The sequence below is a fragment of the Thalassophryne amazonica genome, chromosome 4 (genome assembly GCF_902500255.1).
Source record: "Thalassophryne amazonica chromosome 4, fThaAma1.1, whole genome shotgun sequence".
In the NCBI taxonomy this organism is placed as follows: Eukaryota; Metazoa; Chordata; class Actinopteri; order Batrachoidiformes; family Batrachoididae; genus Thalassophryne; species Thalassophryne amazonica.
The window spans coordinates 59989667-60012494 of record NC_047106.1 but is presented as its reverse complement, the minus strand read 5'-3'; the positions used below and the strand labels follow the sequence as shown (position 1 = coordinate 60012494).

At 40.0% G+C, this 22828-nt stretch overlaps 1 protein-coding gene across 1 annotated transcript in view; it reads left to right on the top strand.

The window, feature by feature from the left end:
* Positions 1–1942: 1942 nt before the first annotated feature.
* The window catches only part of LOC117508274 (sodium- and chloride-dependent GABA transporter 2-like), a 527846-nt gene continuing 506960 nt past the window's right edge, over positions 1943–22828 (top strand). The window contains 3 exon segments of the mRNA XM_034167957.1: positions 1943–2557; positions 2632–2766; positions 17844–17984. Coding sequence (XP_034023848.1) covers positions 2434–2557; positions 2632–2766; positions 17844–17984 — 400 coding nt within the window. The 5' untranslated portion in view covers positions 1943–2433.

Sequence of the window (22828 nt, the reverse complement as noted above, 5' to 3'; positions counted from 1 at the left end):
TCATCACTTTGTTTTCCAACATGACAACAACCCAAAACCTACATTGTGCCTGGTGAAGAACTACCTCTAGAAGACCAAAGTGAACGTTATTGACTGGACTGCACAAAGGCCTGACTTGAATCTCATTGAAAATCTGTGGGGTGAACTGAAGACCAAGGTCAATGCCAGAAGATCATCAAATCTGAAGGAGCTTGAGAGATTCACCAAAGACAAGTCATGTCTGAGAACTACAGACATGACTTGAAAACGACAACAAATGACTGCAGGCTGTTATCCAGCAAAAAGGATACACAATTGACTCTTAGCATCAGGGGGGCTAATAATTTTGATCATGGTAGTTTTTGACTTCTATGAATTTTTGGTTTTTTTTTTTTTTTTTCTCCCAGAAATTTTTTTTTCAGGCAAAAAGACATTTTGCCTGGAGGCTTATTATGCCAACAAATCCTACCATTTGGAGCATAATTTTGAAAGGACAAGACTTTTATGCAAGGCAACCAAGATAACTGAAATGTTGGGGAGTCATCATACACAGACCTTTGTAGAGTTTATTACAATTTTTATGGGTTGTGTTTTTTTTTGTGTCACCCTGTACTATGTGCAGTGTACCATGCAAACTCTGTGAGTTGACAGCCTTCATGACATTTTCCAAAGTGGCCAGAGAAAAGAAAGAGAGAGAGGCCATATAATTATAAGGTAGTGATCCATTTACCCTGACTTCTGTTTCACTGCAGACAGTGTGAACCCAAGATATTTCACGTTTTGTATGATTAATATCATTTATGCCTGCAACACATGAGCAAAAAGTTGGGATGGGGTAATTTATTTGAAATAAAAGGTTTAAATCATTTGTTTTGCAGACAGCTTTGTTTAGACAACTCAGGATGATACATGAACATTTCCAAGTCACTGAAAATGTCTTGGACTTCAACAGTATGGTAAATCTGTGTCAAGTAGGTAAGCAAGTAAGTAATTTTGGCTGCTCCCTTGTTTTTCACTCAGGTTCACCACAGCAAATCCAAGGTGGATCTGCTTGTTGATTTGGCACAAGTTTTACACCAGATGCCGCTCCTAATGCAACTCCACATTAAATGGATAAATAGGGCAGGGGTGGGATTTGGACCGGGAACCTTCTGCATTGAAACCAAGAGCACAAACCACTTGGCCACCACCTCTACACTGTAAAAAAAAAAACAGTTGAGAATACTTCAAATTTGAAGGCAACAGTCTGCACTAAGACTTTTATGTTGTGCCGATGATGAACTATATCATCGGCACAACATAAAAGTCTTAGTGCAGACTGTTGCCTTCAAATTTGAAGTATTCTCAACTATTTTTTTTACAGTGAATCTGTGTCAAGTAGGTAGCTCTCAAAAATTGACCATGCTGGAATTAAACTTATGAGGGAAGTTTCCAGTGCACCCAGTCACAGCTTCTGTCAATACTGGAACCCAGTGATTCGGTGCAAATACCAATGAGGCAGCTGGATAAGATGTAAAATGGTTGGTTAATCAGTTAGAGAAGACAATGGATCACAAGAGCAGTTGTTGAAACATGGAAGGGGAGACACTGGTGGCTTCCCTCACTAGTCTCCTTCCAGACTGGCTGTTTGGAATGAAACAGAAGTCAAAGTCAATATAAGGATCACTGTGTTTTTGTTGTATTCATTGTTGTTGTACAGTACTTAGTTTTTTTTTTTTGCTTTTCATTGACTTTCATTAGCTAAGCTTGGGTATGGACTTGAAGATGGGCTTCGTTTATCCCATCCAGCTCATGCAGGGTCTCACCACAGTCCAGATCTTGATTCAAATATGAGTTGGCCATGAAGTAGACAGAGTAAGCGCTGAGAACATGGCAACACCCAGAGCAGCAATTTTCATGCTTTAAAGCGGAACTTCCAGGTACCCACAGAAAACATTTTGTTGGCATCATGCAGGGTTTGGCAAGTTCTCTCATCAGAGAGGCCAGGGCTCTCTACACAAAATTCTGCCTGAAGAGGGGATGGGCCAATGCATGAGCATGGCCAATATCATGTACATCAGAATGCCAATTTCATAATAAATGTCTAATTTCATCACAAATAAAGAATATGTCACAAATAGCTCACCTGACTGTCCATTTTTGTCCTTTTCTCAATCATTAAATGTATTTTAGTTTAATTTCAGACAGATGTTTAACCAACTTTCTTTAAAAAAGGTGGTGGGCTGATGCTTGGCCCTGGGCCCTCCAACAGGCAAACACAGATTCAACAGAAATACCTTTGTCAGAAAATAACATTTTCACCAAGAACTAACTAACTTGTCATTAATCATTGCACAAGATATAATCCATGATATAATGATTAAGAAATCAAATATACTGACAAAGTTCATAGAGAGAGTTTAGACTGACAGCTTTTAGGTAGGTTGAAGTAAGAAGGTGGTGTGAAAAGTAAAGATGAAGATACTGGAGAGAGGACACTGGGCCAGTAAGGTGGAGTTTCTCTTGGCTGTAGCAGGGAATGTTGTCGGCCTGGGCAATGTGTGGAGATTTCCTTACCTCTGCTACAAATACGGAGGCGGTAAATAAACATGGGACTCACCACTGTTGAATTTGTGACAGGTTACACATCTTTGTGATGTTTTTGGATTTCAGGTGCATTCTTGGTGCCATATCTAGTATTTGCGGTGACCTGTGGTGTACCCCTGTTCCTGTTGGAAACCACTATTGGCCAGTACACACAGGAGGGGGCCATCACCTGCTGGAGGAAGCTTTGCCCACTGGCAGAAGGTATTTTATTCTTTTCTTTCCTTTTAAACTGCAGGATTTCTGCTTCTGAACTCTCAGCTCTGTTTTCTGTTATGGTGTAACTGGATTGAGAAGAATAAGCAAGGAAATGGTAATTGGACTGCATTTCTATTGGGTTTTTCCTGAATAGTTCTATGGTCATTTCTCAAAATAGGCTTAAAATGGGGAGTAACCCCAACCTAGGGTAGAACAAAGTACAACCTATGTGGTTTGATAAGGAATTTTATATAGTTTATGGAAAAGATGGTTGTAGTCTGATAAAATGTGTTTGACTTAACCAAATTTAGGAATTTCCTTTGTAAAGTAACAATTTTACTGTGAAAAAAAAAAAAGTCCAATAATGGCTGAATCAGTACAGGAATCCAAACAAAAATAGTTCTAAACAATGCACACTGACCCAACTGAATGTATGATGCCCTTTATATGACAATATTTTGCAGGGTTTTTGAAAAATGAAAAAAAAAAAAAAAAACAGACCAAAATGATCAAAAAAGTGATCAGTTTTTGTTCCGTGTACCATCATTTCTTAGGTCTAACAGGTAAATTAATCATGCAATTTTGACTTATTAGACATCAAAATGTGTATCATTCCTCTATCTAATGCTATATAGTATGCACCAAAATGCTGACCCTCACCCTAAATTTGAGAAACAGTGTACATTTTGTGAATTTGCAGAATATGACACAAAGGTTATTCCATGGCAGTTACACTAACTCTGAAGTGCTTAATCGTGCACAACATAAATTAGCACAAATTAGGACCTGTGTGAGCTTCCATACGCTGTTCATAGGGTTCTGCAGCATATAGTACTATGTGGCACTCAGTGGTGGGCACAGTTCCACTAATCCGCTAACCGCTAATTATCGAAGCTAATGTTTTCATTATCGGATTAGCTTTTCAGATAACTCTGAAAACCATCAGCGGACCAATTATCTTCCGATAAATTTTGGTCTGATCATTTTTAGATTGCTAACATATTTTTGCAGGTGTAGTGAATAAAGCTTTAACAGTTAATACATTTGTGAAGTCTGATATCAAAGATTTTATTGCTTATCAGTTAAATGTATTGTAGCAGATGTACAGTTCTATTCTCTGCAAACAGAGAAGAGCTGGTTTGAGGAGAAACCACTCTGTCCTCTGTAATCAGAGAAAAACTACTTATAGAAGAAAACAAGAAGAAATAGAAGAAAAAAAATTTGTTTTGACACCATACTAACTTGCTGGCAATATCACCCAAGTCATTCAGAGGCATACAGTTTTAACTTATGGTTAAAATTTTAACCAAACTAATGCCGGACATGTTATTTAAATTAACATCACGTCTGAAGTTTTATAAAATGAAAATATCAGCTATATGTTTTAGTTTTAAAGTATTGCACTAATTTTGAAGGTTTTAGCATGGACATGCCTTGGCAGTGCCAGTGCATTATGGGTAAAAGTTCACGACAATTCCAGGCAGATTAAATGTAGCAGACACAGACTATTTACTTGGACAATTTGTTTTGGCAAGTTTTCATGGTCTCTTCTGCCATCTATTGGCCAGTAGTGTTCATGGCAGTATTTGCCCTAAGTATTGAGATATCCCATAATCCTTTGCATGTCAGAGAGTTGTTGGAGCCTCTTGCTGCAGCTGATGAAAAGAAATAAAAATGTACATTTTGATTGTATAATGTTCATTTACAATTGTCGTTGTGGATTCTCTCTGTGCTGTTTAAACCACAGCAACTGGCGTGCAAAGGATTATGGGTTAGGGTCTGGGCATCTGGGTGCCAGTAGATGGCAGTGTTATATGCATTTTGACCCCGGTTATATCCATCCCCTGTTGTCTAATCACAACTTGACTTTTGGCTTTTGCAAATGGCTTTTTTGTTTGCTTTACATATGAATAAAATGGCATATTTTACAAAAGCACATTTATATGTAAACCAACACACACGTCACATTAACGTGTTGGTTTTTACATAGAATGAATGAGTCAACCAATCGCTATTAGTGGAGACTCATTTTCCCATAATCCCTTTGGCATCTGTGTGTTTGTTACAAGACTTCAGAATTAGTGCATTATGTAAAATTAAAAGATATGTGTTATATTGTAACTTTATACAAATGACAGAATTGTAATGGAGTTATTAATGGAGTTATTCTACCCAGATTAATTTGATTTATAAATCAAAACCATAAGTCAAAACTACTTTATTTTCCAAGGCTTCTGCCTCATAGGGGGACTGCTACATGCTGTTGAGGAATAATGACTTTTTTTGTGACAACCTGGTGGTCAGGCACCTTTTGCTGCGGTAGAGTTGAGCTTAACTCCTCTCAACTGCTTCACTGCTGCACTATACGTAACAAACAGTAGCTTCTACTAGTTGGCGGGGTGCACAAAGACAAGTGGTGACTCATTGTTTGGGTTTGTGATCGTGGTGTTGAAACTCAAAATCGGCTTGATAGTAGCTGAGAGTGTACCGGAAACAATACTGAAAGTTATCGGTTAGCTGTACCTTTCAATAAATTTTTGGGTGGTTTATCGGTTTAGTTTTATAAAAGATAACTTTTCAGTTAGCTGATTAGCTGTTATCAAAGCTAACTTTTTGGTTAGCTGTGCCCACCACCGGTGGCACTGTATGATTAATAATTACTGGTTGTTCTTTTTAATAAAAGAAATGGATCAATTTATTATCATTGTCGACCAGGACTTTTTTTAACATCATCGCACTGCTTTTGAAATATGCGCACAATATTTAGACTATCTATTTTCAGTACATCTGGCATCAAGTAGCTGAAATTTTCTTGTTTCTGGATGTATTGTTATTAACACATGCTCAAATTGGCAAATGTCAGTCTCTTTACCTGTCTTACAAATAACCTGCATGCTTGCATCTTTTTTGTGATAGTGTGTAGCAGAGGCAATTTTAGACTTCCAGTTTTAGGGGTGCTTAGCACATTTTTAAAAATTTTAAAATCTAGATGTCCAGAAATACAATTTCCCATGATTTCAGAGTGAAAACATTGATTGTAAAAGCTGCATTCATTGTCAGAATGATAAAAAAAAACACATATTAGCAGTGGATAACGGCCCATACATAAAATTCCTGCATTCTGGTGCAGTTTATATAACAAATAATTTAACTCCTAATGTGTTGAGGGCAAATAGTAATTGCAACTTAGGAGCAGGTCTGAAATATTCAGAGGCTGAGTACAGTATATTATCCTTGTTTTTATATTAGTCTTATGAGCGTAAAGTTATTGAAGATTTTTTTATTTCATCTTAACAGATTATTATGTCATAGTACTTAGTACAGAACACTCACCCTGGTATCACTTTTCAATTACATTAGACAGTTTTAGGCATTACTTAGATTGTTTTAGTTTTGGCTATTCATTTATTTATTCTACAAAGTTATTGATGTCTCGGTTTTTCTGGCAGCACGCACATCCACGTTGTAAGTCATAAAAATACAGTAGTTGCAGTTGTTATGATCAGTGAGGTTTAGTGCCGTGTGTAGGAGGACCTGGTTTAGTACAGCTACAGCAGCACTCCACTATAAGGCTGGATGGAGAACACAGATGGTACACTGCTGTTGATGTAACGAACTGGCCGACAGTGTCACACTGCGATATTGCGAACTAGGAAGCTGCCGACCAGGTCAGCCTCGCCGGCCTCCTGCAGAGCATCACAGCGGAGCTCTGAAAGCGGAGGTCGGTCTTGAATTTCTGAGCGATTTCTCTCACCAGGCGCTGGAAGAGCAGCTTGTGGATCAGCAGCTCGGTGCTCGAGGACCACAATGTAAATAAGCATCCGTATTGGAAGCGTTCTTGTGTTATCCTCGGCAGTATTTTTATGTATTCTTATATAATTTTATGGCCGAATAAAATAAAACAGAATTCTGGTAGCAGTGGATTTCTGTTAGCGGCGGATCTCTCTCAGCGCCACGGTGCCGTGAGGCTTCTTCACACCGACGTTGAAGCTTCTGCAATTGTTCGCCAAATGCACGTACATAGCGTAACACAGCGGCCACCGCGTGGTAATCCAGAATGGCCACGGGACACAAAATGACGTGACCGATACGTCACATGAAAACCCTCTATACTGTGTTTTGCGATAGCTAGCTAGGTGAGTAAAATAAGCACTTTTCAGAAACTTGCACTTGCTCTTCACATTCAGAGACGTAAACTGTGAATAAATACCTCGCAAATGTGACAGTCGCCTGGCAATCACTTGACAGTGCGGCTGGGCGAGGTTACCACCAGCGCTCATAGGACAGCGCCTCTGCTAAATGACCAGCATTTTGTGCAGCACCACACGACACAAACACATGCCAGAGCAGACGAAGTTGCGGATGGAGAGAGAGAGATAAATGTAGGCGCGCTTCGTGGATTGAACCATTTGCCCAAGAAGGGGAGATGATCAAATTACTGTGTTCTTGTAATACATATTTTGGCATAATGCTTGAAATAGGTTGTTTAAAAAAATAGTGGTATAGAAGCATATATATGTATATATTTTTAGGGGTGCTTAAAATATATTTAGGGGTGCTTGAGCACCCCTAAAAATAGGCTACCTCTGCCCCCGGTGTGTAGATTTAGTAAACCAACATTTCATTAAAATTTGGCTGACTAAGTTTGAAGTGTGACAGTCATGGAAGTTGGAGAACCTCCACCTAAGAGACAATGTTCATCATAATGCATCATATGTCTGAAAAAACTGACAGGCCCAGTTGTTAAAACCCCATCAGAAACTGACCTACTGTCCCTACTTCAAGCCTGTGAGGTGTACGTGGAGATGATGTCGCCCAGAGAATTTTACCAATCCAAGACCAAATTCTGGCAGGAGAGTATCCTGTATCTTTTCATATGGCTTGTTAGGGCACATATGTAAATCTAACCCAAAATATGCTGGAAAAGCGTCAGAAGCTACCACGAGCTGCTTTTCAAACAGTGACCCTCCTGCTAGTTTCACCAGGGGCCTGTCATCATCATCATCACAGTTTAACATCCGTTGCCAGTGTTTGATTTGTGGCTTATCCTCCTAATGAGCTGAGAAGCTCACACAGGTGATCAATTGCTCTGGAGCAGCCTGCAGTATCACGATTTTTTTTCGTCCTCCTGTCACGAAATGATTCAAATTTTCGTCACAGGGTTTTTCTTAAACTCTCTAACCCTACTCCTACCCCCAACCCTAACCTTAACCATAACCTAACCCTACTCCTTCCCCTAACCCTAACCATAACCACCCCGACTCACCCGCTGCACTTTTAATTAGGTGAACCCGTCACGCAATGAATTAGAATACATTTGTGCTCCTATGATGAAGATTTTGCACTTTTTGTGACAATATGAGGAACAAATAGATTACTGTATATTTTGTGCTGCTGAATCATGACATGCCATGAGATTGGGTTGTCTGGTGATACAAGTAGAGAGAAGGTGTTGTTCATGTCATTTGGGGGAAAGGGAAGTTTGCTCTTTAACACCTGGCTTATGGTCCTTTACAGCACTGTTTGTGTTGTTTGTTACAGGGTAATATATTTAAGAGGCTACGTATATAGCTTGGAGCTGAAAAATATGTATAGAAATGATCAGGTTAGAATACTCACTTGCCTAATAATTGTGCATGCAGTGTATGGTATGTTGTGTCAATAAATGTTTGAAGAAGGGATTTTACTGTCATTGTACATACATACAACAAAAGTTGTTCCGTGCATTTAACCCATCCTAATTAACAGTTCAACACAATCCAGCTACACCTCCAAATGTAGAGACTCTTTTGTTCAGCGGTAGAGAAAGGAGCAGACCCAAAATAAGCATATGTTTGGAATTGGGAGGAAACCAGAGCACCCAGAGGACACTCACACAGGCAGAACTTGCAAACTCCACACAGAAAGGACCAGGCGGGAAGCAATCCAAGGACCTTCTTGCTGTGAGGCACTAACCCACAGTGCTGCCCACCATGTGCTTGCTGATGCAAATGTTTGGCAGTTCAGCGACATGTCAGCTGGAGACATATTTAAATTAGGCATGCACCAATCCACATTTTTTCCACTTCTGATCTGATCCCGCTACATCAAATCAAATCAAATCAATTTTATTTATATAGCACCAAATCACAACAAACAGTTGCCCCAAGGCGCTTTATATTGTAAGGCAAAGCCATACAATAATTACGGAAAAACCCCAACGGTTAGAACGACCCCCTGTGAGCAAGCACTTGGCGACAGTGGGAAGGAAAAACTCCCTTTTAACAGGAAGAAACCTCCAGCAGAACCAGGCTCAGGGAGGGGCAGTCTTCTGCTGGGACTGGTTGGGGCTGAGGGAGAGAACCAGGAAAAAGACATGCTGTGGAGGGGAGCAGAGATCAATCACTAATGATTAAATGCAGAGTGGTGCATACAGAGCAAAAAGAGAAAGAACCACTCAGTGCATCATGGGAACCCCCCAGCAGTCTAAGTCTATAGCAGCATAACTAAGGGATGGTTCAGGGTCACCTGATCCAGCCCTAACTATAAGCTTTAGCAAAAAGGAAAGTTTTAAGCCTAATCTTAAAAGTAGAGAGGGTGTCTGTCTCCCTGATCCGAATTGGGAGCTGGTTCCACAGGAGAGGAGCCTGAAAGCTGAAGGCTCTGCCTCCCATTCTACTCTTACAAACCCTAGGAACTACAAGTAAGCCTGCAGTCTGAGCGAAGCGCTCTGTTGGGGTGATATGGTACTATGAGGTCCTTAAGATAAGATGGGACCTGATTATTCAAAACCTTACAAGTAAGAAGAAGAATTTTAAATTCTATTCTAGAATTAATAGGAAGCCAATGAAGAGAGGCCAATATGGGTGAAATATGCTCTCTCCTTCTAGTCCCTGTCAGTACTCTACCTGCAGCATTTTGAATTAACTGAAGGCTTTTCAGGGAACTTTTAGGACAACCTGATAATAATGAAGTACAATAGTCCAGCTTAGAGGAAATAAATGCATGAATTAGTTTTTCAGCATCACTCTGAGACAAGACCTTTCTAATTTTAGAGATATTGCGCAAATGCAAAAAAACAGTCCTACATATTTGTTTAATATGCGCATTGAATGACATATCCTGATCAAAAAGGACTCCAAGATTTCTCACAGTATTACTACAGGTCATGAATTTGGATATCTGCTGATACCGATATTATTCCAATACCAGAGCTCTGTTTGCTTGAATATTATTATCATTATTGTTGATTTTACATGATAATCTTTTGTCTCCCCAGTTATACAGCTTCATGATGAAGTTGTATAGAGGAGGATTTTCTTAAAAAGAAAACCCGAAAGTTCAGCTACAATTTGCCAGAAGGTACATCTGAGATGTAAACCTAGAGTTGATGTTTTGATGAAAGAATTAAATAAATTTATTTATTGTTGGGTCAGTGGCTGACGTTTCACCTCTTGAATACTCAATGGCGCACCTGCTCTGAAAACATGAAGCGTTTGCATGAAGCGGTCAGAGAATATTCCCTCATTTACAAAACTCAACATGAAACCAAAAAAAAGAAAAGAAGAAAAAGAAAGAAACTGACTTAATTTACTCATACAGTAGTGTTCAGAATAATAGCAATGCTATGTGACTAAAAAGATTAATCCAGGTTTTGAGTATATTTCTTATTGTTACATGGGAAATAAGGTACCAGTAGATTCTCACAAATCCAACAAGACCAAGCATTCATCATATGCACACTCTTAAGGCTATGAAATTGGGCTATTAGTAAAAAAAAAAGTAGAAAAGGGGGTGTTCACAATAATAGTAGCATCTGCTGTTGACGCTACAAACTCAAAACTATTATGTTCAAACTGCTTTTTTAGCAATCCTGTGAATCACTAAACTAGTATTTAGTTGTATAACGACAGTTTTTCATGATTTCATCACATCTGCGAGGCATTAATTTTGTTGGTTTGGAACCAAGATTTTTCTCGTTTACTAGTGTGCTTGGGGTCATTGTCTTGTTGAAACACCCATTTCAAGGGCATGTCCTCTTCAGCATAAGGCTACATGACCTCTTCAAGTATTGTGACATATCCAAACTGATCCATGATACCTGGTATGCGATATATAGGCCCAACACCATAGTAGGAGAAACATGCCCATATCATGATGTTTGCACCACCATGCTTCACTGTCTTCACTGTGAACTGTGGCTTGAATTCAGAGTTTGGGGGTCATCTCACAAACTGTCTGCGACCCTTGGACCCAAAAAGAACAATTTTACTCTCATCAGTCCACAAAATATTCCTCCATTTCTCTTTAGGCCAGTTGATGTGTTCTTTGGCAAATTGTAACCTCTTCTGCACGTCTTTCGTATTTAACAGAGGGACTTTGCGGGGGATTCTTGAAAATAAATTAGCTTCACACAGGCGTCTTCTAACTGTTACAGCACTTACAGGTAACTCCAGACTGTCTTTGATCATCCTGGAGCTGATCAATGGGTGAGCCTTTGCCATTCTGGTTATTTTTCTATCCATTTTGATGGTTGTTTTCCATTTTCTTCCACGTGTCTCTGTTTTTTTTGTCCATTCTAAAGCATTGGAGATCATTGTAGATGAACAGCCTCTAATTTTTTGCACCTGCGTATAAGTTTTCCCCTCTCCAATCAACTTTTTAATCAAACTACGCTGTTCTTCTGAACAATGTCTTGAATGTCCCATTTTCCTCAGGCTTTCAAAGAGAAAAGCATGTTCAACAGGTGCTGGCCTCATCCTTACATAGGGGACACCTGATTCACACCTGTTTGTTCCACAAAATTGACGAACTCACTGACTGAATGCCACACTACTATTATTGTGAACACCCCCTTTTCTACTTTTTTTTACTAATAGCCCAATCAATCAATCAATCAACTTTTTTCTTATATAGCACCAAATCACAACAAACAGTTGCCCCAAGGCGCTCCATATTGTAAGGCAAGGCCATACAATAATTATAAAAAACCCCAACGGTCAAAACGACCCCCTATGAGCAAGCACTTGGCAACAGTGGGAAGGAAAAACTCCCTTTTAACAGGAAGAAACCTCCAGCAGAACCAGGCTCAGGGAGGGGCAGTCTTCTGCTGAGACTGGTTGGGGCTGAGGGAAAAAACCAGGAAAAAGACATGCCGTGAAGGGGGGCAGAGATCGATCACTAATGATTAAATGCAGAGTGATGCATACGGAGCAAAAAGAGAAAGAAACAGTGCATCATGGGAACCCCCCCCACAATCTACGTCTAAAGCAGCATAACCAAGGGATGGTCCAGGGTCACCCGATCCAGCCCTAACTATAAGCCTTAGCGAAAAGGAAAGTTTTAAGCCTAATCTTAAAAGTAGAGAGGGTATCTGTCTCCCTGATCTGAATTGGGAGCTGGTTCCACAGGAGAGGAGCCTGAAAGCTGAAGGCTCTGCCTCCCATTCTACTCTTACAAACCCTGGGAACTACAAGTAAGCCTGCAGTCTGAGAGCGAAGCGCTCTAATGGGGTAATATGGTACTATGAGGTCCCTAAGATAAGATGGGACCTGATTATTCAAAACCTTATAAGTAAGAAGAAGAATTTTAAATTCTATTCTAGAATTAACAGGAAGCCAATGAAGAGAGGCCAACACGGGTGAGATATGCTCTCTCCTGCTAGTCCCCGTCAGTACTCTAGCTGCAGCATTCTGAACCAACTGAAGGCTTTTTAGGGAACTTTTAGGACAACCTGATAATAATGAATTACAATAGTCCAGCCTAGAGGAAATAAATGCATGAATTAATTTTTCAGCATCACTCTGAGACAAGACCTTTCTGATTTTAGAGATATTGCGTAAATGCAAAAAGGCAGTCCTACATATTTGTTTAATATGCGCTTTGAATGACATATCCTGATCAAAAATGACTCCAAGATTTCTCACAGTATTACTAGAGATCAGGGAAATGCCATCCAGAGTAACGATCTGGTTAGACACCATGCTTCTAAGATTTGTGGGGCCAAGTACAATAACTTCAGTTTTATCTGAGTTTAAAAGCAGGAAATTAGAGGTCATCCATGTCTTTATGTCTGTAAGACAATCCTGCAGTTTAGCTAATTGGTGTGTATCCTCTGGCTTCATGGATAGATAAAGCTGGGTATCATCTGCGTAACAATGAAAATTTAAGCAATACCGTCTAATAATACTGCCTAAGGGAAGCATGTATAAAGTGAATAAAATTGGTCCTAGCACAGAACCTTGTGGAACTCCATAATTAACTTTAGTCCGTGAAGAAGATTCCCCATTTACATGAACAAACTGTAATCTATTAGACAAATATGATTCAAACCACCGCAGCGCAGTGCCTTTAATACCTATGACATGCTCTAATCTCTGTAATAAAATTTTATGGTCAACAGTATCAAAAGCAGCACTGAGGTCCAACAGAACAAGCACAGAGATAAGTCCACTGTCCGAAGCCATAAGAAGATCATTTGTAACCTTCACTAATGCTGTTTCTGTACTATGATGAATTCTAAAACCTGACTGAAACTCTTCAAATAGACCATTCCTCTGCAGGTGATCAGTTAGCTGTTTTACAACTACCCTCTCAAGAATCTTTGAGAGAAAAGGAAGGTTGGAAATTGGCCTATAATTAGCTAAGATAGCTGGGTCAAGTGATGGCTTTTTAAGTAATGGTTTAATTACTGCCACCTTAAAGGCCTGTGGTACATAACCAACTAACAAAGATAGATTGATCATATTTAACATTGAAGCATTAAATAATGGTAGGACTTCCTTGAGCAGCCTGGCAGGAATGGGGTCCAATAAACATGCCGATGGTTTGGACGAAGCAACCAATGAAAATAACTCAGACAGAACAACCGGAGAGAAAGAGTCTAACCAAATACCGGCATCACTGAAAGCAGCCAAAGATAACGATACATCTTTGGGATGGTTATGAGTAATTTTTTCTCTAATAGTCAAAATTTTGTTAGCAAAGAAAATCATGAAGTCATTACTAGTTAAAGTTAATGGAATACTCAGCTCAATAGAGCTCTGACTCTTTGTCAGCTTAGCTACAGTGCTGAAAAGAAACCTGAGGTTATTCTTATTTTCTTCAATTAGTGATGAGTAGAAAGATGTCCTAGCTTTACGGAGGGCTTTTTTATAGAGCAACAAACTCTTTTTCCAGGCTAAGTGAAGATCTTCTAAATTAGTGAGACGCCATTTCCTCTCCAACTTACGGGTTATCTGCTTTAAGCTACGAGTTTGTGAGTTATACCACGGAGTCAGACACTTCTGATTTAAAGCTCTCTTTTTCAGAGGAGCTACAGCATCCAAAGTTGTCTTCAAAGAGGATGTAAAACTATTGATGAGATACTCTATCTCCCTTACAGAGTTTAGGTAGCTACTCTGCTCTGTGTTGGTATATGACATTAGAGAACATAACGAAGGAATCATATCCTTAAACCTAGTTACAGCGCTTTCTGAAAGACTTCTAGTGTAATGAAACTTATTCCCCACTGCAGGGTAGTCCATCAGGGTAAATGTAAATGTTATTAAAAAATGATCAGACAGAAGGGAGTTTTCAGGGAATACTGTTAAGTCTTCTATTTCCATACCATAAGTCAGAACAAGATCTAAGATATGATTAAAGTGGTGGGTGGACTCATTTACTTTTTGAGCAAAGCCGATAGAGTCTAATAATAGATTAAATGCAGTGTTGAGGCTGTCATTCTCAGCATCTGTGTGGATATTAAAATCGCCCACTATAATTATCTTATCTGAGCTAAGCACTAAGTCAGACAAAAGGTCTGAAAATTCACAGAGAAACTCACAGTAACGACCAGGTGGACGATAGATAATAACAAATAAAACTGGTTTTTGGGACTTCCAATTTGGATGGACAAGACTAAGAGACAAGCTTTCAAATGAATTAAAGCTCTGTCTAGGTTTTTGATTAATTAATAAGCTGGAATGGAAGATTGCTGCTAATCCTCCGCCACGGCCCGTGCTACAAGCATTCTGACAGTTAGTGTGACTCGGGGGTGTTGACTCATTTAAACTAACATATTCATCCTGCTGTAACCAGGTTTCTGTTAGGCAGAATAAATCAATACGTTGATCAATTATTATATCATTTACCAACAGGGACTTAGAAGAGAGAGACCTAATGTTTAATAGACCACATTTAACTGTTTTAGTGTGTGGTGCAATTGAAGGTGCTATATTATTTTTTCTTTTTGAATTTTTATGCTTAAATAGATTTTTGCTGGTTATTGGTGGTCTGGGAGCAGGCACCGTCTCTACGGGGATGGGGCAACGAGGGGATGGCAGGGGGAGAGAAGCTGCAGAGAGGTGTATAAGACCACAGCTCTGCCTCCTGGTCCCAACGCTGGACAGTCACAGTTTGGAGGATCCAAGAAAATTGGCCAGATTTCTAGAAATGAGAGCTGCTCCATCTAAAGTGGGATGGATGCCGTCTCTCCTAACAAGACCAGGTTTTCCCCAGAAGCTTTGCCAATTATCAATGAAGCCCACCTCATTTTTTGGACACCACTCAGACAGCCAGCAATTCAAGGAGAACATGCGGCTAAACATGTCACTCCCGGTCCGATTGGGGAGGGGCCCAGAGAAAACTACAGAGTCCGACATTGTTTTTGCAAAGTTACACACCGATTTAATGTTAATTTTAGTGACCTCCGATTGGCGTAACCGAGTGTCATTACTGCGGACGTGAATTACAATCTTACCAAATTTACGCTTAGCCTTAGCCAGCAATTTCAAATGTCCTTCGATGTCGCCTGCTCTGGCCCCCGGAAAACAATTGACAATGGTTGCTGGTGTCGCTAACTTCACATTTCTCAAAACAGAGTCGCCAATAACCAGAGTTTGATCCTCGGCGAGTGTATCGTCGAGTGGGGAAAAACGGTTAGAGATGTGAACGGGTTGACGGTGTACACGGGGCTTCTGTTTAGGGCTACGCTTCCTCCTCACAGTCACCCAATCAGCCTGCTTTCCCGACTGCCCGGGATCTGCCAGGGGGGAACTAGCGGCGGCTAAGCTACCTTGGTCCGCACCGACTACAGGGGCCTGGCTAGCTGTAGAATTTTCCACGGTGCGGAGCCGAGTCTCCAATTCGCCCAGCCTGGCCTCCAAAGCTACGAATAAGCTGCACTTATTACAAGTACCGTTACTGCTAAAGGAGGCCGAGGAATAACTAAACATTTCACACCCAGAGCAGAAAAGTGCGGGTGAGACAGGAGAAGCCGCCATGCTAAATCGGCTAAGAGCTAGTAGCTACGCAACCTAGCGGATTCCTAAAACACACGAAGTGAATAATGTGTAAATAATTTAAAGGTGATTCAGCAGAAGGAGTGCCCCAATCATAACTGCTGGTAATCTCGTTCACATAAAATCCTTAGAAGATTGCCTTGCAGCAGTGAGAAGTTGGATGTCTAGAAACTTCCTATTTTTATACTCTGATAAGACTGAAATGATGGTTCTTGGTCCGGTGAGACATCGGCATCAATTTGACCAGTTAACGCTCAGCCTTGGCTCGTGTGTCATACATCACACTGACAAAGTGAGGAACCATGGGGTAATTTTTGATCCTTCGTTGTCCTTTGGCCTCCACATTAGAAATATTACTAGGACTGCTTTCTTCCACCTGCGAAATATAGCGAAGATTCGTCCCATCCTGTCTAAGGCTGATGCTGAGACCCTGATCCATGCATTTATCTCTTCTAGATTGGACTACTGCAATGTTCTATTTTCTGGTTTACCGCAGTCTAGCATTAGGGGTCTCCAGTTGGTTCAAAATGCTGCAGCCACGAAGCAGAAAGTACAACCACATTACACCCATTTTAGCATCCCTTCACTGGCTTCCTGTCCCAGTGAAATCGGATTTTAAGGTTCTGTTACTAACCTATAAAATTATTCATGGACTGGCACCTCCCTACCTAGCTGACCTAATTAAACCTTACGTACCATCCTGGGCTTTACGTTCTCAGGGTGCAGGACTACTTTGTGTCCCTAAGGTGAATCAGAAGTCTGCGGGTCACAGAGCTTTCTCTTATCGTGCCCCTGTTCTGTGGACTGATATCCCTACTTCAATAAAACAGATTCTGTGGAGATTTTCAAGTCCAGACTTAAGACGCACTTATTTTCCCTTTCATATGGCTAGCATACTGGTACAGTTTTGTTTTATGCTTTTTACTCTTTTAATTAATTTATTAGTAATTGGAGCGGGCTGCGGCCTCAACGTTACCTAAATTCTGGGTCTTTTAGTGAAGTTTAGGGCTAGTGGCCGGCAATCGCCTCAGTATTTCTTCTGTTTTTCTTGTTGTTTAATGCTGGCAAATTATACAGTATTTTTTGTCTTTGAGATGCCTGATTCTGTGTTTTTCTCTCTGTTTAAGGTGCAGCTCCATCCAGAGATGGGAGTTGTATTTGTGTTCGCAACCCTCCTGTCCTGTGCGCCAATAGCATTTCTTGTATATTCGTCCGTGAATTGTTCTGTGAATTGTTCTGTAATTTATGTTTGTAGCATGGCCCAAGCAGAGGGTCACCCCTTTGAGTCTGGTCTGCTTGAGGTTTCTTCCTCAGAGGGAGTTTTTCCTTACCACTGTTGCTCTGGGGGTTGGTAAGGTTAGACCTTACCTGTGTGAAGTGCTTTGAGGCAACTCTGTTGTGATTTTGCGCTATATAAATTAAAATAAAAATGAAAAAAAAAAGAAAAACACAATTAAAGGAAGAGCTCCAGGACTTGGCTGAGGATAGGGAAGTGTGAAATGAGCTGCTTGCTCTGCTGCCACCATGGCCCGAACCTGGATAAGCGGCTAAAAATGAATGAGTGAATGAAAAAGGACAGCAGAATTGCACCAAAATAACAGAAAATCCACAATGTTTTTTCCCCCTTAGGAATGATACTTTGAATTTGTGCCCTGAGATAGACTGGTCCTGTTCAGGGCATACCCTGCCTCTAGCCCTCTGACTGCTGGGTTGGGGTTCAGCTCTCCCATGACCCATGATTGGAGTTAGCGGTTATAGCGAATGAATGAATGTTTACTTTGTTATATGGAACAGAAAGCAACCTACATTAATTTCTGTCTGTAGGTCTTGGCTGTGGTGAGCTGCTGATCCTCTTCTACGGCTGTATGACCTACATCATAATTCTAGCTTGGGCTTTGCTCTACGTTGTATTCTCCTTCAATTCTAAGTTGCCCTGGGCAAGCTGCAACAACGAGTGGAACACCGGTAAGAGTCCATGGGCCATGTAAGTCAGTCTGTCACAATAACTGCTTCCATAAACTATTCATACATTTAATTAAGAATGTTATACAATGAAAGAAATGCTTTCTGAACATTCTATATTAGTACCATCAATAAAATTGGCGAACAAATCTAAAGTAGAAACTAAAAACACAAGTTTAATTGCAGTGATGGGCACAGTTCCGCTAACCGCTAATTATTGAAGATAATGTTTTCATTATCAGATTAGCTTTTCAGATAACTTTGAAAACTATTATCGGATTAATTATTTTCCAATACGTTTCAGTCCGATAATTTTTAGGCCGCTAATGTATTTTTGTAGACATGGTAAACAAAGCTGAATAGTTACAAACATTTATGAAATCTAAAATCAGTTGAGTACCTACCTGTTAAATGCTTTGTAGTAGATGCGCAGTTCTATCTTCCGTAAACAGAGGAGAGGTGCTTCTAAAAGAAAACACTCTATCCTCTGCAGACAAAAGAGAACTAGTTACAGAAAAGAAAAGGATAAAAAAGCTCATTTCTTTTGACCCCATATTGATATGCTGGCAATATCACCCAAGTCATCTAGAGGCATACAGTTTTAACTTATGGTTAAAGTTTTAACCAAACTAATTTTGGACAAGTTATTTAAATTAACGTCATGTCTAAAGTTTTATAAAGTGAAAATATCAGATATATGTTTTAGTTTTAAAGTAATGCACTAATTTTGAAGGTTTTAGTGTGGACATGCTGTGCCCAGCAGTGCATTATGGTTAATGTCAGTACATTGACAATAGAAGAAATGCATTTGAGATGCTCTGATCAGGCTCCACACGGACACGGACCCAGCCACTCTAGGTGCTGGGCCACCGTCTGCCCTGACACTCGCTACTTAATGTGGCGCTTCCTCAAATGTTTAATTCGGATTGCGATGGACCATCTGCCTCTCAGTTCAGCGGCTTTGCAAATATTTCACGTTGCTGTCTTAAACTCTTGTGAATATATTCTCTGGCTTTATAGACGTTGTTATTGTGTTTGTTTTATGTAAAAATGCCAGAAGAAGCTGCGGTTGCTTCTGCATTATTTTCAATTTGAATCATTGCAGTCAATTCCTGTTTGCTATTTAGAGTCCTGCTTAAGTCAAATACTGTCTGTCATCTTTGTTCCAGAGTAATATATATAAGATGTCTGAAATTCAGTTTGCATTTATTAAATTCCATCCATCCATCCATCCATCCATCTTCTACCGCTTAGTCCAATTAAGGGTCGCGGGGGGCTGGAGCCTATCCCAGCAGTCATAGGGCGTGACGCGGGGCATCTTAAATGTAACTGACACGGATTATCTGGAATTTTGTTTTGGCAAGTTTTCACGGTCTCTACTGCCATCTACTGGCCAGTAGTGTTCATGGCAGTATTCAGGGCAACCAAACATTTACAAATCAAATTTGTCAATAAAAGAAACTACTATTCTCTGTGCGCGAGCAGAAATAAAGTTCATGTTAGTAGAAATCAAGTTGGAGCGGGCGGGGGGAGCACTGGTCCTCACGCGCAGCACCTTTGCACGAATGCAGTTAATATCTACGCGTGAACGCATTTTCTACGTGAGTGGGGTTTTGTCACTCATCTGATGCCATACAGATCCTTGCCAAAAAGCCACAAAAGGCAGATTGAGGTGCCAACGGTGCCTTCATGTGGGCAACAAGAGGAGTGACACAAGTGTCAGGCCTGCAATGCACCCCTCTGTGTTGTGTTGGACAGGAATTGTTTTTTTGAGTGGCACAAATAGTTTAGCATGTCCTGCACTATATTGTACATATGTTTTTGAAATTTACCATTTATATTTACATTCTAAATCTTATTTTGACATCTGGTTGTTTTCTAAATAGGTTAGCATTAGCATTTCCTCCACTATATTTGTACATATGTTTTTCAAATTCAAAATCTTATTGTGAAATCTTACTGTTTTGGAAATAATTGTACAAAAAAATGCCTGAAGCATTTCCTGCATTTATGGAAATACTTGTATTTAACTTTGTTTTTGTTTTTTTGCTACATTTGTACATATGTTTTTGAAATTTACAATTTAGATTTACATTTTAAATTATGAAAATGGTTTGTTAAACAAGTTTGTGGTTTTCACAGTAAAAAACAAACTCTTTTTCTTTTGTTGTGTGAGAAACTGGAACGTCACACAGGTGAGGTTGTGCTGAAAAAAAAAAAAGACATCAAACAAGGCAAGGTAAACATTTTTTAAAGGTAAATTATAAAGGTAAAACAAAAAGTAGTCAAAAACAGCCAATTATACCCTGGACTCCACAGGGTTAATTGTTAAACTCTCAAATGTGGGATTTCGTGATTTTACCAACATTCACGCTCTCTTCATCTTCAATGATCATTAATTAAACAGCCTCATGGAGCTCCAACAGGTTTAAAACAGTTTAAAAAGGTGTAATTCATGACATTTTTTCACCCATATTTTGATGCTCAATGGACAGATTTAAAATTGAAATGGTCTTGGATCCAATAAGATTATTATTAGAGGTCATGTTGTGCAAAATCACCTTTTATATTCTCACATTTTTTCCACAAGCTTCACTCATTACTTATCACCTTCGGCAATCTGTAGTAATGCAGTTCCATCAGCCAACAATGCAACAATAATTCACCATGAGAGCATCTGCCGGTAAACAGAAGGGATAGCGTAGTAGCACCGAGATGGCCAACTTCTGGGTTTGTGACATCATGTGAAGACACTCTATACACCTGCTAGGGTTTTGGCATAACCAGTGGCGGTTGTACACTGAATTACTCCCTGGGTGAGACTCCTCACCCCCCCACCAATTTTTTTGCACAAAGCCATTTTTTAAAATATTTTATTATTACTTGTAATATTTTAGAAGTTCCCCTGAATTTGCAATTGAAATTGACATCAAAAGGCCGCAGGCTACAATATAACTCTTACACAAAACATCCATGAATTGCAAATTTGAATAAACATGCCCTTACATGCTAAATGTCTGTCATTAGACCCTATATTAATGTCTTTCAGGGAGGACCAATTAGTCCCTTGGTTACTGCCTCAAATTCTATGCTTGGCACACTTTTAGTTATGACTGGCTAAATTATGCTTTGTCACAAAATAGAGTGCAAATGGTAAATGTTGGTCTTTCAAACTACCTACAGATATGTAAATTCCATAGGCTAATTACAGGACCCAACGTTAACCCTAATGATGGATATAAATAATAATTGAACTTGTAACAGTTTTGTTGCAAGTATGAGTCATTCTTCTGTTGAAGCATGTTCATTTTACACACATTACTACTTCAATATTTGAGATTTCTCCCCTAAAATATCCACCCAAAAATAACAGAAATTCATGTTTGCACTAGTTAAAGAATTATTTGTTGATCTCTAACTCAGCTACAGCCAATTTACCTCACAGTGTCGGAAATAATTTACAATTATTATTATTATTGCATCCCTCTGACAAAGTCCACTTTATGTCATTTAGCAGTGTCTAAAATAATAATTTTAAAAAGTCTGACAATTTCTCTGACCATTTTTGAGTACAAATTATGGTGCAATTACATGTTGTGTTTGTTAAGACTGAATTATTGTTGTATAAGTGTAACAGAGGCCAGCGGGTGTTGCTGTGCAGATGTAGTTAGTAAAAACCTCACTCCCAACGGCTCAAAAGGATTCTCTGGTCACAAGAGAGAGTCCGACTCCCATGCCGGAGATCGTGAGTTCGCGTCCGAGGGGAGCGAATGGGTGGAGTCATAACAACACAACGCAGAGTGCAGCCGCTACATAAGCATACCAACTTAGGAAGCACTTAGCAAGAAGGCTAACAAACGTGTTATACCACCAGTTAACATTAGCTCTTCCTTCGTGACATGGATACTGTAATCATACAGAGAACACATTTGCATATCTTTATCCTTTGCTCGTTTCTTCTCTTCTTTTATTTTCCTAAATTGGGCACCTGATAGCTTTTACAGTTTCTGCCCCCCCCCCCCCCCCCCCCCCCCCCCCAACTCACTCACTCCCAGAAGACTAAACCAATTATAGGCCTGTATTTATAATATTATGAATGAGATGTGCATTATTTGGCCGAAAGTAGAGGTGCAACCGACTTTAGCCCACTTACCACTCCCCCTCATGTCCCATCCATTACAGAATCCCAAAGGTGAACTGTCCCCCTTGCGCCCCTCCCCTTCTCATGCAACATCTGTGTATCATCCTTCTCAGCAAGCAAGGGCACCTGTGCAGCTGCAGGGGGCGCCTATTTTCCAATTCCACACACAGTGACAAGAAAACAGCTTTGCGTGGAGATTTTTTTTTTAGTGCTTGTGCCCACGTTGCTGTGGCTGCCACCCCCCATAAATGTCACCAGTACCAAAAACTGCTACTGGACATAACCAAGAAATGTAGTAATCTCACACCTGTTTTGATTTCCCTCCACTAGCTTCATGTAAATTTAAGAGATGATAGTAGGCTTCTGTTGGTAACTTTTAAGGCCCCTAAATGGTCTTGCGCATAACTATCTCACAGAACAAGCTCCATGAGCCCTCCTGTGCCCTACAGTCTGAGGATGCAGGCTTGCTTTGTGTGCCCAAGGTAAAGAATTAATCAGCAGGTTTTATGGCCTTTACTCATTGTGCAAACATTTTGTGGAACATTTTTTTCCAATAGAATACCAGTAGGATTCAAAACTGTTGAATTTTTTCACACGTGTGTGTGTGTGTGTGTGTGTGTGTGTGTGTGTGTGTGTGTGTGTGTGTGTGTGTGTGTGTGTGTGTGAGATTTCACGCAGCCATTTACACTGTTTATACCTTGTCACG